This window comes from Coffea eugenioides, chromosome 5, assembly GCF_003713205.1.
Source record: "Coffea eugenioides isolate CCC68of chromosome 5, Ceug_1.0, whole genome shotgun sequence".
NCBI classification, from domain to species: domain Eukaryota; kingdom Viridiplantae; phylum Streptophyta; class Magnoliopsida; order Gentianales; family Rubiaceae; genus Coffea; species Coffea eugenioides.
The window spans coordinates 24709472-24726719 of NC_040039.1; the positions used below are offsets into that span (position 1 = coordinate 24709472).

Here is a 17248-nt window from a genome sequence, read left to right on the forward strand (position 1 = left end):
TCACTGATATATATTAAAAAGCTAATATAAAACTCTAAATATTTTATCAAAATACCGACTATCTGGCTGAAATCCAATTACCAATAACCAAAAATCAAATAAAACTGTAATTAGATGTTGGCCTTGTTGAAAAATGGACCAATACGAGTTGATGAACACCTTTAGTCTTAATTGTATCATACACCATTACAATGTATGCACTAACCCATATAGACATAGACACTACACTAACAAATATAGAGGTTAACATAAAGTTTTTTTTTAATAAAAAAGTAAATTTTGTTCACAGATTGCTAGAAAAATCATTGCCCTAATAGCAGGTTAAAAATATACTAGAAATAAATATATGCAATTTGATAGACACAATAGATATAAAAATTATGAACAAATTTAAAATATATAAGATAAATTAAATTATTTTTTAATAAGATAAATCGCTACAAGTCTTCCTCTACATGTTGCAATCGTCAATCTGCTAATCAACTATTTTAAACTCTAATCATGATGATGAGATCTATCAAGATAAACTCAACATCCAAAAAAAAAGAAAAGAAAAATCAGATCTATCCATCAGATCTAAAATAAATTTAGATATAACAACAAACAAGAAAAAAATAATAAAAAAATCTTACTAACAACTCTTAGGAGAACAGAAAATTCTCATTATGAACCTCTAGGAGAAACAGAAAATTTTTATTAAGAAATCTTAAGAGAGCCTCTATAAAATAAAATAAAACAAAATCCCTGGGATGGAAATATCTCCGTCCCAGAGAGGAAAGCAAAGTGGTGACGTAGGAAGAGTTCTTTTTTAATATGATAACATATAAAATATAGCAAATTTCGTTAATTATGAAAAGCTCTATCTGACAATGAATCACATCTGTGTAGCTTGAAATCAATTCAACCTGAACCATCAATCCATTTTTTCTCTCTCTTTTTTTTATTATTATTTTGGTTAAGTACCATCAATTGAATTGTTAGTCTACCAATTGCAGAGAGTTTCATCCCATAATGGTATTGCACTAATCATTGACAATTCTAGGGTCATATAGAAATCTCTCTGCTTCCCAGGGCCAAGAAACTGAGAAAGAAGGCTCCCTATACCAAGATTTCAACTACCCAACATTCAAGAACGTTTTTGAAGCCTTAAAATTAGGATTGTGAACCCACTCGTGTGCACAAGACTTTGACTAAGGTATACTAAGATATAATAACATAACATCAGTTAGTGTGTAAAAGTGACTAAGCCACCTCTTTCTTTGGATTCATTCTCATTCTCTTCACAGATTTTCTGGATTCTAGAAGTTGTAACAATTTATTATTCTACGGATTCTAGAGATCGGGTTCAAGCCATTTTTCCATGGAGATATAGAAGCATAGAGATGTATCATAATTCTTCCACGTAATGAGTATAGTCTCCACTTCCAATTTGTCTACTAGCTAATTTTTTCGATTCTGTTTACATGAGCAGAACTGATGGAAAACATTGCAAGTCCAAAAGGTAGTTTAGTCCTTTCCAGTCCTCTGTCATCTCCAAATGTCAGTGCTTTGCTGAAGATCAAAATTATGTCATGGTAAGATATAATCAGTAGATAAGCTGATTGTTTTCATCTATAAAGAGTCTCAACTGATTTTTTTGTTTGTCATCTTAGGAGCCAAGAGACTGGTTTACCTCTTTCTGTTCGTGTTCGTGTTGCTAACAGAACCTTTAACCTGCACAAGGTAAGCAGAAAAAAACTCCGGTTCCATGAGGAAACAATCAGTGAACCCCAGAAAAAATTTCATTGAATTCTTAGTAGGATACTCCATTTTTTATTCTCGTGGTGATTTGATGACTTTTCTATCTAGTGTATATGTTTACAATATGTAGCCATCGGAATTTGGAACTCATTTCTTCTATTCCCTTTGGCATGGCAGCGTCCTCTTTTCTCAAAGAGTGGATACTTCAAGGGAAGATTGAATGAATCAAATGAGATTGAGCTGCCACAAAATTTTCCCGGTGGAGCAGATACCTTCGAGATGATAGCCCTCTTCATCTATGGATCCTCTACTATGGTTGACCCTTTCAATGTGGCAGGCCTGCGTTGTGCAGCTGAGTTTCTTGAAATGACTGAGGAGTACAGTTCTGGCAACCTTTGTGAGCGTTTTGACATATACTTGAACCAGGTTGTCTTGCAAAGCTGGGATGATACTTTAATTGTTCTCCAGAAGTGCCAAAAGTTGTTACCTTGGGCTGAAGAGTTGCTGATTGTGAGCCGTTGCATCGAGTCTCTTGCATTCATGGCTTGCATGGAGATTCTTGACCCTGAGAGGAGGCGAGAGAAACCAATTGTGACATTGGAGGCTTTGGCTAGTCAACCATGGAGCTGTGAAACTGTTAAGGAGATAGTAAGGCAAGATTTGTGGATTAATGACCTTATTGCGCTGCCATTTTCTTTCTTCAAGAGGATAATAGGATCATTGAGAAGGCAAGGAATGAAAGAAAAATATGTCTGCCCTATAATACTTTTCTATGCTAACAAATGGATCCTCTCTGCAAAGATGAAGAGGCATGAAAGTCATGATGATGATGTAGATGATGATTTCAAGAGCAAACTCTCACATATCCTACAAGGAATTGTTGACATGCTACCAATCGAAGAGAAGGCTAGTAAAGGAATTCCTGTTGGATTTTACTTCTCTTTGCTATCGCAAGCTCTCCAACTTGAATTGAGGGATGACAGTAGGGAAAAACTGCAGCAGCAAATTGTATGTATGTTACACTTTGCTCAGGTGGAGGATTTTCTCCGACCCAAGAGTAAGACAGATTCCATTTCTTGCTCCAAAGAGTTGGCTGTTATGGAACAGATATTTTCAACATATGTTTCATCTTACATGGGGCCATGCCATACTCCTTCAAGCAATGTCATTGTTGCAGAATTATGGGATATGTATCTGTCACAGGTAGCTACTGATTTACGACTGGATTCCAAAAGATTCATGGATCTCATTGAAACCTTGCCGATGTACAGCAGGCAAAACCATGATCATCTGTACAGAGCTCTGAAAACCTTCCTCGAGGTGAGCACTAAATTATTTATTCCAAGTCTCGTACTTTGATGCTAAAGAGACTGCAACCGCAACTAATAATTAGATCACTTGAATGGTAAACACTATGAAATTCTTCAACTATGAGATCACATTTGTCCTAATTGTGTGTTTGTCTTTGCAGGCACATCCAGATTTATCACAAGAAGAGAGAGGTTTTGTCTGCAAATACCTGAATTGCCAGAAACTGTCACAGGAAATGTGCATTGAAGCAGTTCAAAATGAACTGATGCCACTGCGACTTATTGTTCAGGCACTATTTGTTCAGCAACTAAATACACAGCAAGCTTTTAAAGAATGTTCAGATTCATTCAGGTACACCCATTGTAATGAATTATCAGGAAGCATCTCAAGCTCGAGGTATGCTAATTCCAAAAGCCAGAACTTAGGAGAAAGCCCAGACATGGATGGACGTGAGGGAGGCTGCAAACTGAGCTTCTTATTGCAGAAAGACAAAGCAATGCAAAGGCCAGACATAGAGAATGAAATCTCATGGAAGGATTATGAATCTACAAGCTTCAGAATCCAAAATCTTGAGCAAGAACTAATCTCTTTGAAGAGAGCGCTTAAAGTGCAAAATATTTCAAAGAAAAGGGAACCACCTCAAGCGCACACAGAACCACTTTCAGGACGGCTCCGGACTGCAAGACCATATGGATTCGAGGGAAGATCAATGAGCAAGAAGAAAAATGCCGTTGGGCAGGTGACTGCTTGCATTGGAAATGTGAATCTTGCATCCCAGAGAAAATATGCTAGTAAGTTGCTTAAAATTTTCCACAGGATTAGTATGTTTGGAAGGGGAAAAGCAAAACGAAAGCCTAGTACGACTACAGGCAAATCTAGTGTAGTTACCAGCACTGTAGTATGTACTATCAATTAAAAATGTGAAAAATCATCCAAAAGGGATTTCTCATACATAATAGGGTGCGCATGATGTCTATCAAAATGGATGTTTTGGACTAAGCATATCAAGAACTGAGTCAAGTCAGTATACAGATACGGCCAACTACTTCCTGCAGGCATTTGCACTGATAAAATATTTGATGCGGCTGATAGTGTACCTACAAAATGCATGCCACTCAAGAATTGAGAAGCCAACAATTTGATCAGAGCTTTCAGAGACTTAACTCAAACACAAGGCAATAGGAAATTGAAGGGCTATTATTGAAAGGCCTTTAATTACCTGCAGACGCTTGTTGTACTTGTGATAATATCTTGTTTCGAACTTTATGAAAGAAAAAAAGAAAAAGAACTTGAGACCATTGAAGAAAGAAGATAAACTTCCTTACATTAAAGTGTAGGCTAGAAATGATTTACATGATTCTTTTTATGCATTTGCCTCTAATTCTGAGTTCTGTCCCTTATCTTATTTATTTAGACCTTTCACAAGCAAAGATGGTATGAAGGAAATATTGCTCTTTACTTGTCAGAGCTCTCCAATTTGTTCCCCAGTGAATCAAGCCTGGAAAGATGGCATGATTGTGTTACTATCTTGTTAAATCTTTTACACAGTCAGTATTAAGGATATATGTCTCTCTTTAGTTGTCAGACCTCTCCATTTCATTTCCTATTGAATCAAGCCTGAAAGGATAGCATGATATTACTATCTTGTTTCTTCTCAAGTTCAGCATCAGAGCTCCAGATAAGGGTGTATTATCGTAGCAACAACTGGAAAGAAGAGGGGCAATAAGGCACAAAGAGATCCCTACTAAGGTAACACAGAAAAGAAACCAGTCTGGAACAAATTTTCAAAGATGTAATCATTAGAACTACAATAATATTCATTCTGCAGCAATTAAGCAAATTCAGATAAGCATGGAGATATTAACAGATGGTAGCAGACCAGTTTCCATTCTACAGAGTAAACTGAAAAAGCATACATCTGCTTTTGACATTCTTGTTGGCATAGAAAAGAGTTACTAGTACTCCTGTTACAAGCAAGCTTGTATATACATAATTCAAAAGGGCTCCAAAAGTAGGAAGTCTCAAGTGTCAAACTTAGCCATACAGAATTGATTGAAATAGACAGAAAGCCCAAACAATCAGTCACAATATCATCCACAGATGGAACTAAACAACCACAGCTTTATCAAGGCTCTCATTGGCTTGAACATTGTGAGGTTTCAAGACTGATCTTGCAGCTTCCACGTGTAAATTTACATAGTGTTGGCGGCAAACAGGCATATAAACATCTGCACCGCCTATTAGCTCTGTCTTGATCTCCTCAGTCTTCCTCAATGTAAAGAAAGCCCTTTTCCTGCAGAGCTCACATCGTGCAGTCAACTTGGTTATCGTGTCAGCAAGTGGTACCACTTCAAGAACTGAGCCAAAACTCCTCCTATGAGAAAGTACAAATTCCAACATTACCAATACAGAATATCTTTTTGAATCATACAAAACTACTTGATCAAACAACAGACCAGATCAATCACGAACTGAAAAATACCTCAAATAGTCTCCATCCAGGCCAGCAACTACTACAATTTTCCCATCAAGATCAGCAGCCTCACAGCAGAAATCATACAGGTCATCAAAGAATTGAGCTTCATCAATGCCAATCACATCCAACTATCAACATACGAAACTAATTAGTATCAACAAATATATTAAATTAAACACAGATAACCATTACCCTTTTACATCATGATCAAAAACGAAGTGCCTGTTTCTATGGTTGACATACAACTCTTAAGATTTTACAAGATTAGTCAGCAAATCAATCCAAACGCACAAGGGATTACAATTGAAATACCTTTTCGTAGGCATCAACTCCAATTTTCTGCTTAAAGGATGAAAGATCTGGCATTGACCAACAGGGGAACTTCACCCCATCATGGGTCACCACTGCATCTGTGGCATATCTTGTGTCCTTGCTTGACTTTATCATGGCAACACTTCTGCTCACGAATATTCCATTAATTAATCAACGAAATTCATTTAGTCAGAGCGCAAAAAGTGAAACTCGTGGAGTGCAGGGCATGTAACAGTTGTACATTTTGAATCAGATGTTGTATCCAAGTAACTTCAATTTTTTTTCTCAAAATTCTTGAAGTTCCAGAAAACCGGGATTCCATGTCCAATCTTTATGCTCAAAAATTAAGAAAAAGAAAAGAATAGAAAAGAAAAGCATCACAACAGCTTTTTACTGCACGGCCATGGATATGGCAATTAATACTTGTACCTAGTTCAGCGTATGTTGTACCTGGCTATGTAAAATCGTCATATTGGATGAATTATTCATAAAATTTCGTAGTTTTAAAGAAACTGAGATGATATTTCCAATCTTACGAGCTAAAAAATAAAATAAATTAAAAATCAACAACATCACAATCAGCCAGAAATTATAAAGAAAAATCAAGGATGAAAACATGGAAAAAAATTTGTTTCTAACAAATTACCTGCCACTGTCGGATTCCAATTTGACACGGCGAAGTAAAGAGGTGGTCTTGCCTGCAAACATGGGCCCGATGATGACGTGGATCTCCCCGGAGGGCTGATTAGCGGATCCCATCTGATCCGCGGCATCAGTAGACATCGAGCTTAAGTTCAAAGAAACTGAGCTTTTAACAAAGGAAGAAGACATCATTTTCAACGGGACAAAAAGAAAAAGGATACTAAGAAAACTTTAAAATGGGAGAGTTGGTGGATAGATGGGGTAGAAGGGAAGAGAAACGTCAGAGGATTTATACAGAGAAGGAGAAAAGCGTACGAGGGACGTTTGTTTGGGGTTTGAATTTTTCAGCGTTTGAATTTATGGAGGGAAGAGAAGGCAGTTTGTTTGTTTGTTTTTGCCTTTTGGGGATTTGGCGTTTCGGCAGTTTGGACTTTGGAGGGAAAAGCACAGGCAAAGGGAGCGGTCTCTTTTGGACACGTGGCCACTGTTTGATTAATTCCTGTGATAATTCTGGTGTTGCCCTGGTTTGCTCCGAATTTGCAGTTAAGTCCATAAGCAAGGAAAGACCTGTTTGGGATTGCATTTTCTTGGGATAATTTGAAAAACCTTCCTTGAGATTTCTGATAATTTCGCTTAACACTCTTAATATTTCAAAATTTACGCCTACCTATATTGTCCATTTAAAACGATAATTTTGTTTGGATAGAATATTATTTGAAATAATTACTGTAGCACTTTTTGTGATATAATGTATGTGAGATAAAAAGGTGGTTGAAAATATAAAAAGATAGGTTGGAAAATGTGTTTATGATGCAAGCGAAATATTATTTGGAATAATTTGCTATCCAAACAAACCCATTAAAAGTAACCTATCCTAATGAGATTTGTCATTGTAATTGATTATCAAACAAGAAGTGGGCATAAAAATCTTGACACTCATTCCTTTGTAATTGTACAAAATTACTATACAATTGTTTAGAAAAATAAATTAAACTTTATTAGATGAGGAAATTTTAGGGTATTCATTAAAATTTTGACCCTATTTTAAGGTTTGGTTACTAAAAGTGTCAAATCAAGGATGGTAAGTGTAATTTTTAATATCTCGAGGGAGCTTAGTGAAATTGTTTGTTAAAAATCTTAGGGGAGGTTTCTGAAATTATTTTGGAGAGTTTTTGAGGAAAAATTACGGGCCTGTTTGGAATCTGAGTTTTTTGGGAGTTTGTCTAAAACTTTACTGTAGTGCACTGTAGAAGTTTTTGAAAAAATTTTGTAGAAGTTTTTCTTTTCTTTCCTATCTTCTTCTTCTTCGTCCCAGCAGCAACGCAGACACAGCAACAACGCAGCAACGCAGCCTCGCCCAGCAGCCTGCTCCACCCCCTACTCCGCCACCAGCCCCACCTCCAACACCTCCGCCAAGGCCTCCTCCAGCGCCTCCTCCCACACCTCCACCTGCTCCACCTCCGGCACCACCACCAATGCCTCCACCAGCTCCTCCTCCTACTCTCCCGCCTGCTCCACCTCCAACTCCACCACCAGCCCCACCTCCTGCACCACCACCTGCTCCTCCACCAGCACCTCCTCCAACGCCACCACCAGCATCACCCACTACCTGCACCTCCTCCAACTCCAACACCACCATCGGCTCCTTCAGCAGCACCTCCTCCAATGCCACCTCCCGCCACCCCTCTCCTCCCTTTCCCCTTCTCCTCCCCTTGCCCTTCCCCCTCCCTCTTCCCTCGCCCGGCAGTCAAGGCACACCTCTTCCACAAGCCAGTCAATTTTATTTTTTTTTTTGCAATTTTCAGTCTTCCCCTCTTCTCCCCCTTCCTGCAATCTGGAAAAATCCCCCTCCTCGGCGCTATCTAGGACACCGCTTCTGTGAGCTCAAAAACGACGAACAGTCCAAGTGTACAGGGCACCGCTTCTGTCTGGCAAAGTGTTTTGGAGTTTCAAAACAAGATGCGGCAAAACGACATCGTTTTGCTCAAAGTTTAACAAGGGGACCGTGTGAGTTTTTTGGAAGTTTTTTGGGTTCCTGTAGCAAAAGTTGTATAAAAACTAGTAGCAAACAAACTTGCTCAAAAACTTGGGTTCCAAACACCCCTTACTATAGCAGTTTTTTAAGATATGAAAATCATATGGAAGGAATATTCATGAAAAACATAAAATTTTTTCTCCAAAAAATCACAATCTAAACAAGGAATTTCTAGCAAAAGCAAAACAATAAAATTGATAACCAAAGGCGTAAAATTTAACTTGAGTTAATTTTCCTGATTTAAAATTTAGGCTTAAACATGAACTACCCACTATAACTAGGCTACATTTCACAAAATATACTTAATAACAACGGAAGGCTAAAACCATTAGTTCTACTAGCGGTTTGGCCAGAATACTTTCTCATGAAAACAACATTAACCTCATATAAAACTACTATTTTTTACTCTATAAACTCCTCATCCACTATTACTACTATTTTGCTATGCAAAACATCGAATTATCGGGCCTCTAGAACTGTACAACAACATTAAAATACAACAAAAAATTTCCTTGTTAATCCAATTATCGGTAAACTATCCACAAAATTGCTTATAGAAGAGAATCATGCAGGGAAAAAAAGAGAAAACAATGCATCTAGCAGGTGCAGTGTTACTGGTGATATATTTGAGAAAAAAGATTTTTCGTTAAACAAGTACACGTAAATAAGCAGAAAAATAAGACAAAAAAACTTGACAACAAAAGAAGAGGAATATGAGAACGTCCAACCAATGACCTTTTGCAATTTGAAGAATATGGAACCATGACACTTCAAAATAGCACAAAGAAGAGATAAAACAAGTATATATGTGTGTGTGTACACGCACATGCATTTTTTACTCAAAAACATGGAATATATATAGGGCTAACAATAACAAAATTCTAATAGGCATTAAGTACTAAAAAACAAATTGTATGAAATAGCATTTGTTTCCCATCACTCGATGGCTTTCTATGACCCCCCAAAAATTTTTTTTTTTCCTTATTTTATATCTATTCTATTTCTTTTCATGCATTTTCTTTATATTACTTTATTACCTTAATTTTATAGATATTTTTATAAGTGAGTCAAGCTTTTAAATCATTTTCTTGAAGTGTATTATGGACGTGGGACCCGCTAGTGCGGTAAGTGCGGAAAATTTTGATGATTAGATGGAGTTTTGCATAAAGGGATATTATTTTACAAGGTGCTAAGGGATAATTAGAAGTTAGCTAGATAAATTAGCTTTGGAAGACAAGAAGATGAGGACAAAACCCTAAAGAGCCAAGTGTCGCGAAACCGTTGGAAGTTGGACTTTGACCAAATCTTTCTTAACTTTACTAAAACCAAACATTGACCAAAATTTGCTCATTTCTTCCCATTTTTCTTAGTCTTGGCCGAAATTCTTGAGAGGAAAAACAAGGGAGAGAAACTTCATCTTCAATCCCAACTTTCTTGCTTGAATCTTGAGCTCTAACCATAGTTTGTGCAAACTACTCCATAATAGTGCTAATTAAGGTAGATTTCAAGGTGTTGGTGGAGTGATTTTGGAGGAAGAAGCATTAAGTTGCCGTCTTTCTTGAGGTTACAAGGTAAGTTTACCAAGAAATCTCTCTTTGCTTCTAATACAACCATACTAGTGGTTTAGGGTTGCTAAAGTGGTAGTTTTATGGGAAATTTCATGAGTTGAAGTGGTGTTATGAAAATTTTCAGTTTTTATTGGTAAATTTCTGCCTACATATGATGCTTAGGTGTTGGCCATGGTTTGATAGTTTTGCTATGTGAAATATTGAGGTTTTATAGGCTAGTTTAACTTGGCTAAAGAAATTTCCAACTTATGTGCATAAATTTCAGTTTAGGGTTTCCAATTTGGGCTTGATTGTGGTTGGTTTGGGACTCATCAATTGGCTAATTAAAGGGTGTTGTGACCCTAATTAAGTGTGTTTAATAGATTATGATTTGTATGTGCAATTGAGGCTGTTTTGGGTGAACTTTGGTGTTGATTGTAGGATGGAAAAGTAAAGAAATTAAGAGGAGGTGCTGCTGAAAATTTGTCTGCAGGAACCTTTGGGCAGCCTTAGGAAATCTGATATATCTTGTTGTAGAAAAGTCAGAATTTAGTTTCGTTTGTTGTGTTTGAAACTAGAGTCAGACTACTATCAACTGTGAAAATTCAGCCTTTTTCTCAATTCCAATGAATATCTGTGATTTTTCAAAGTTGACTGAAATTGCATACCTATTCTGTCTTTTACTAGATGAAGTAGCAACTTGAGACTCGAATTTGACTGACTTATGGACTGAATCAGATTTTGGACAAAACATGAAATTATAGGGATTTGAGTTAACTTTATACCTGCAAAATTTTAGATCAGTTGGATCATTTTAGCTTATGATTTGGCCAGAGCATTCCTACTGCACAAAAACTCTAATTTTCCTGACCTGTTTTTCATGTGCTTCCGACCGTCCAATTTTGACCCTGAAAATGTGAGAACTGGGTGTCAATGTCTTCATAGGAAATGTAGGTCTATGTCTTAGCTTCAAAACACCATTAAATTTGCCTCAATCTGATACGTATAGCTTCAGTTGTGATCAAAACACCAAAGGATGGCAAAGCTGCCATCTTCATTGTTTCTCGTTACCTTTCTCTTGTTTTCTGTTTCCTTGGTCCGACTTAACATGTACTTCTCAAGTGTTCTAAACCTGATTTCTAACATTATAAACAAATATTCCAAACATGATGGTTTTTAGTTGCACATATTGGCTTTGAACTTAACCGTTTTTGATCATTTTCTTTTACAAATTATGTGTGCACCTTGCCTATATGACTTACTATATTTTCATGCCTTTTTCTTTTGATATAAAAATATAAGTTATGCAGCTTGCACTTGTATATGATTGGCTCTTTGTGGACAATATTTGACTGCAGATTTCGAGAGTGGCCAAGGTGCCGGCCCTGAACCGAATTTTGATAAAACGTGACTTGTTTAGGGTTAGTGTTCCTTGCATGTTTGTGCAATAAGTGACTATGTGAATATCTGTGAGTGATTATTTGAATGTTAAATGTTTTCCAATGATTGCTAAATAGATTTTCGATGGACGAGCGTGTACTTTATCGCACTCAACCCAAGCTAAAGTGAATTTTCAATGATTGAATGCTATTTGTGCATGAATGTAAGCCTTTTGGCTGAACTGGACCCTTGCCCTTCGTTGCCAGTCGACTCGAGTCAGAAATGGACTCCGTCGGGCGACTAGTGACCTTAGGACAGTGTTTTGGTATACTCGAGTATGACCACGAAAGTTGGTGGAGAACTGGCCAGTGAATTGGCTAGTGGCGGGAAATGAAATGAATGAATTGAAATGTTGAAGTAAAGGGAAGAGATGAATGATTGAATGAAGGAGATTGATTGGCGGAATGAACAAATGGCTCCACGTGAGCATGTATCCTTTTAATGAATGTGTTCTCATTGCTTTTATATTGTGAATGTTTTCTCAATTGATTGTTGTTAAATGACTAATGTCCTTGTTTCAATTGCTTGATTATGTGTATGGGAACCTCACTGAGCTTTAGCTCTCCCCTCTATTCCGTTAAATTTGTTTTCCTTATAGGGTTTGAGAGCAAGGACGGGTGATTAGTAGAAAACTAAACTTTTGACTAGAACTTTTGTTGTGTAATAGTGATAGTATTAGTAGTTGGTTGGATCCTAAACTTTTGTACTAATCTTGAGGATTGTATATCCGTGTTAATGTTTGTATATATGTTAAGTTTGATTGGCACATCTTTACTTGCTCTTGAGAGTTGATTGAGTGAGTTAGTGAGTCATGAGGAGAGTTGGGCAAGTGATCCGCCAAACCCTTTGATTCGCCTTAGGGGAAGGTGGGGTCGTCACACTTTCCTTCCAATGGAAGGGCAAATTTAGAATGGGATTTCTATCCTTTGGTAGGGTGAGCAACTTTAGAAATTATTTTTTACCGAATTCGAGTTGAATTTGGTGATTTGAAATTAGTAAATCAGAGTTTTGTTGGTACAATGAGATTTCAAATCAGGGACGTTAGAATTGGAGTGAATATGGTTTATGGTTTTATATACCATTTGAATTAAATATAGTAAAGCAGTAATTTACCATTTTCACTTTCAAATTATTGCCTATGCAATACATAACCATATACAAACGTATACACACATATATACATGCATACAAGACTCAGACTCTTCAATCCAGCCTCCCCTCACTTCATTTTCTCCTTTTGTTTCATCAAACAAATCGCAAGGCTTTAGATAGTAGAGTTGAAAGCAAGAATCCAAGAAGACAAGAATGCATCTCACTCGCAATCCAGTCACTCCAAATAGACAAAGACTCACCAGTCCCTAATCGACTTGTCACATTAGTTGTAAACTAAATGGGTTAAGGTAATGAATTTAGCACCAAGGCCCTAAGTCCTGTACGATTTTAGATTCATTGTATTTTACCATAATTGATATGATTTTATTCAATTTTAGCCTATTTAGCTGTAATTTAATCTTAAATTGGTAATTGTTGCCATAATCTGATTTTACTCTAATTTTTGGTCATGACTTGTGCCCTAACTTTGATACATCTGTAATTTTCTTCAACTTTCTTCCTAATTAATCACGATTTGGCTGAAATTTAGTTGTGCAACAATTGAATTGCGCCCTAATGTTAACGTAGGCCCTTAAATGTAAATATAATTGACTAATTTACTGACCTCAGTAATTTGACTTATATGTCTATTTGATTGTAGCTCAATTGGTTGTTCTAAATTTTGTAAATTGCACTCTATGTTGCTGTTTGTGCATGAGTACATGAAGCATGTTGCTGTCTATGGTTTATGTTCAAGTTCTACCTTGGTCTTAGTATATTAATTGTAATTTTATCTCTTGTAGACTTATATCAAGTTGTTGGAAAGAAAATTTTTCTATATGATTAATTGGAGATTTCTAAACATGAAACTAAGTATGTTAATTTTGCTTAAGAACATTAAGCTGAAAACAGGAAACTTAATTGAAAAAATTCAAGAAGTGTGCTGAAATTGAAAAAATTGAATGTAAAAAGTTGTTTCGTTTAGATGTTTCTATTTGGTGGAATTCTACTTATTTGGTGGAACTCAAGAGAGCTTTTGAGAGGTTTGAAGAGTAGGATCCTTATATGATTCAAGAGCTAGACTATTTTCTAATCTAATTTTGCAAAGAGTGGATTCTTGGTCATGATTTTGGAAAACTTTTTTAAGCTGATTGTAAAAGGGTTCTTATACCAAACATGTGACTTCTAATAAGTTTGTCAATAATATTATCACAGTCATGACGTTTTAAAGGAAATGGCAACAAGTGATAATGATTAATTGAGTTCTATAGCAAGAATAATTAAGAAGTATGGCAAGTACCAAGGAAGGATTGAAACGATGGACAAGCATGCTATTTTTTTCATTCTTGATTCTCAAACTAAACTTGAATGCCTTGAATTCATTCTTTGCCAAATATATGGTGAATTTGATTATGCAAATCTGTCTAAGCTTGCAATAGATGCAACTTTTGGAGTTGCTTAATGAAAATGAGAGACTCAACTCCCTTGCCTCATCTTCTGCCTCTCATGTTTCTTCGTGTTTAGTTCTAGTGCTACTAAAATAGGTAAAATTGCATTTGATGGAAATGCCTCTAGAAAGATCAATAGTAGGTACAAGTTGAAGTTTAAGAAGAGAAAAATGGCATTTGGAGGTAGGGATACAAAATCTAAATTAAACAAATATGTAAATGAGGATTGTGAAGATGATAGTGAGAAATTTGAAAATTTTGTTGTTGTAGAAGGCCAACAGACTTGGGTTCCCAATCCTCTCTATAGTGGCTCATGATGGATTAGTTGTCCAATTTCTACTGCAACTTCTAAATTTGCTTTTAGTATTGAAGGCTATGTTCTTGATAAATATAAAAATTTTTAACTCCTAGAATTGTGTAAGGTTTAATATGTGCTCAAGATTGACTTCGATTTTCAATGACAGAATTGAATATGGAAAAAAATTTAGAAGATTTTGAAATCTTCAAATCTAGTAAATTATTAAATTTCTTATTACCAAATTTGAAGTATTCTTCTATTTCTAATAATTTATTTTAAAATACTTAACAATTTCTCTTTGTTCTTGTAGATTTGCTCAAGGGGAGAGCTAAAGCAACTATTGTTGATCTTTGAGTTCAATAATTGTGAACTAGAAGCCCAAAAAGGGCAGATGAAGAATTGAATAGTGAAGAATGCAACATAATTTTTAAATTTGATTTTTGAACTGTTATTTAGTTTTAGAAACTATTGCTTATTATCTAATATTTAAACAATTTACTTTTATTCATGAGTGATGGTTCATGTACTAATTTCAAGATTATTTACTTTTTGGGCTATGGCTATGTAATCAGTAATGAACTACTGCTTGAATTGGCCTTATATTCTAAATTGCTGATTATCTTTTGCTTCTTCTACTTGTTGTATTGAATGCTTCAATGCTTGATAATTAGCATGCTTCGGTAGGGCTACTTGATGCGAATCACGTACTTATTCAACTAGCAGTTGAAGAGGATTACACGAGAATCTTCGTTAGATTTATCAATAAATCACCGATGTCAATTTCTAAATTGACATTGGACTTCAAGTCTAACCATGAATCATCCATTGCCCTATTTGGGTGAATTTCCCCGATTTACCTCTTCCTCTTTTCGATATGAAATATCTATTAAAATTGGGATCGTTGTTGGGTCGTCCCTTGCAGGCTGATTCTGCAACTTTTGCCTTTAAGCGTCCTTGGGTGGCCTAAGTGTTAATTGAGATTAATGTTGCCAAAGTGCCGGTTAATCACGTTTAGATTGGGGATGAGAGCTTTGGGCACTGGCAAAAGGTGGAGTATGAGAATTGGCCTAAGTATTGCTTGTTTTTGTGAGGGAATAGGCCATACGGACACAAAATGCTTCAAAAAAGACCCATCACAGAAGGCTGTGAAGCTTGCTTCTCCAAAAGTGCAGTAGGTTTATGTCGTTAAAGACAATAAGGGGAAGAATATGGCCATCTCTCATAAGCAGGACATGTCTATTAGACTGGGTGGAGCAGCAGGGTCATGCTATGATGAGTCACTGGGGAGACAGACAGGTGTGACTTCAGCACCACTTCAGTCATTGCGTGAAATGCCTCCAGTAGAGGCGGAAGTTACAATAGCTAAGGTTGCAGCTCCAGGGCTTGTTTCACAGAAGAGGGATCCCAGTTAATACCGGCTGATAATCTAGAGTTCAGTCGGGAGGTGCAATTGGGTAACTAGTTGCAGCAAACTAGAGAAGTATTCTAGCAATGTGAAATCGAGAAGGAAAATCTGAGAGAGGATGTCAGAGGGCCAGAATCTTCTCCAGGTTTCTCACTTCAAATCCCTTCGAGATCCTAAGCTCGTTAGATGATAATCAGCCGTTTTGGATGTCTCGCTCCTTGTCTCCGCCACGCTCGTGTCAACCTTTTTCATTAGCTCATCGTAAGTCTGCTTCTAATCTACTTGAACATGTGGTGTCAACATAGCAGCTAGTGGAGTTTCGAACACAGATTGATGCGCACCTACACAATAGGGAGTTGTTATCCCTGGGTTTCCCTTGGGCAGCTGTTGTGGATGAAAAATACATTTGTCTTTTGAATCAGATTGCAAAAAAGCTTGGTAGACCTTTAAATTATCTAAAGAAAATGGCGGCCTATCATTCTCAAGCTATGTCCTCTTTGGTTTTTAATGATAAATCCAATTAACTTGTTAGCTTGGAACATAAAAGGTATCTCCCGACGTGATTCACAACGGTATCTACAACATTTATATAGAAGCAATAATGTTCATTTATTAATTCTTCTTGAGCCTATGTCTGATGTTTCTCTATTAGACAGCATTAAGTCTTTGTTACGATTTGATAATGCTCAATCATTCATTGATGGAAAGATTTGGGTGATGTGGTTTGATGAGTTCTCTATTAAGTTTATGGAATTGGCAGAGTAGATGGTTCACATGCATGTAAAAGTGGTGTTTGGGTATTCTTTTTGGCTCTCAGCAGTCTACGCCAAGTGCACTCGTGTAGGTAGGAGATCTTTATGGCATGCATTGGAGAATGTCGGAGTTAGGTCCCAAACTCCATGGCTAATTGGTGGAGGTTTTAATGTGGTATCGTCGGCAGTAGAAAAAAAGGGGGTGCAGCGGTGAATGATAGGAACATGAAGGAATTCAACTCATGCACCTTTAATTGCAATATTTCACCAGTGGATTTTGATGGTCAACTATACACTTGGACGAATGGGTTGATGTAGCAGCAGTTGGACAGGATGCTGGTCAATGGTGCTTGGGCTGACCTTTTTGACACAACTCGGGTCTCGCACTTGCCTCAAGCAAGGTCTGATCACTGTCCATTGCTAGTTAAGTGTAGTTCTATCAGGGTTCGGAAGCGCGCTTTTAAATTCTTGAATGTCTGGCAAAGCATCCAACTTTTCATCAAATAGTGAGAGAAGCTTGGGGAGCTCCCGTATCCGGGGTAGGGATGCGGTGCTTTTTTAAAAAATTGATTCGGGTATGACATTGCATTAAACAATGGAATTCACAGATTTTGGGAACATTTTCTCTAGGGTCAAAGAGGCAGAAAAGCGTATGAAACAATGTGAGCTTGAGTATGACTCCATTCGGGATAACGTGACAAGGGCATGCCTGGGAAAAGCAAAGGCAGTTTATACTCAAGAGTTGATAGT

At 36.9% G+C, this 17248-nt stretch overlaps 3 protein-coding genes across 3 annotated transcripts; 1 reads left to right on the top strand and 2 right to left on the bottom strand.

Moving 5' to 3' along the window:
* The first annotated feature begins 1476 nt into the window (after positions 1-1476).
* LOC113771279 (BTB/POZ domain-containing protein At5g48130) lies at positions 1477-5010 on the top strand. Its single transcript, XM_027315879.1, has 6 exons — positions 1477-1574; positions 1653-1722; positions 1918-3060; positions 3212-3949; positions 4466-4598; positions 4880-5010. Exons 1-6 carry the CDS (start codon positions 1477-1479, stop codon positions 5008-5010), a joined length of 2313 nt encoding a protein of 770 aa, XP_027171680.1.
* LOC113770757 (thymidine kinase a-like) lies at positions 4950-6729 on the bottom strand. The gene is made up of 4 exons (XM_027315334.1): positions 6486-6729; positions 5840-5984; positions 5534-5655; positions 4950-5425 (listed from the first exon to the last, which is right to left on the bottom strand). The coding sequence occupies exons 1-4, from the start codon at positions 6671-6673 to the stop codon at positions 5158-5160; spliced, it is 723 nt and encodes a 240-aa protein (XP_027171135.1). The 5' UTR covers positions 6674-6729; the 3' UTR covers positions 4950-5157.
* A 1043-nt stretch (positions 6730-7772) lies between these two features.
* On the bottom strand, positions 7773-8120 carry LOC113771280 (glycine-rich cell wall structural protein-like). Its single transcript, XM_027315880.1, has one exon. The coding sequence runs from the start codon at positions 8118-8120 to the stop codon at positions 7773-7775; it is 348 nt and encodes a 115-aa protein (XP_027171681.1).
* Positions 8121-17248: the final 9128 nt, after the last annotated feature.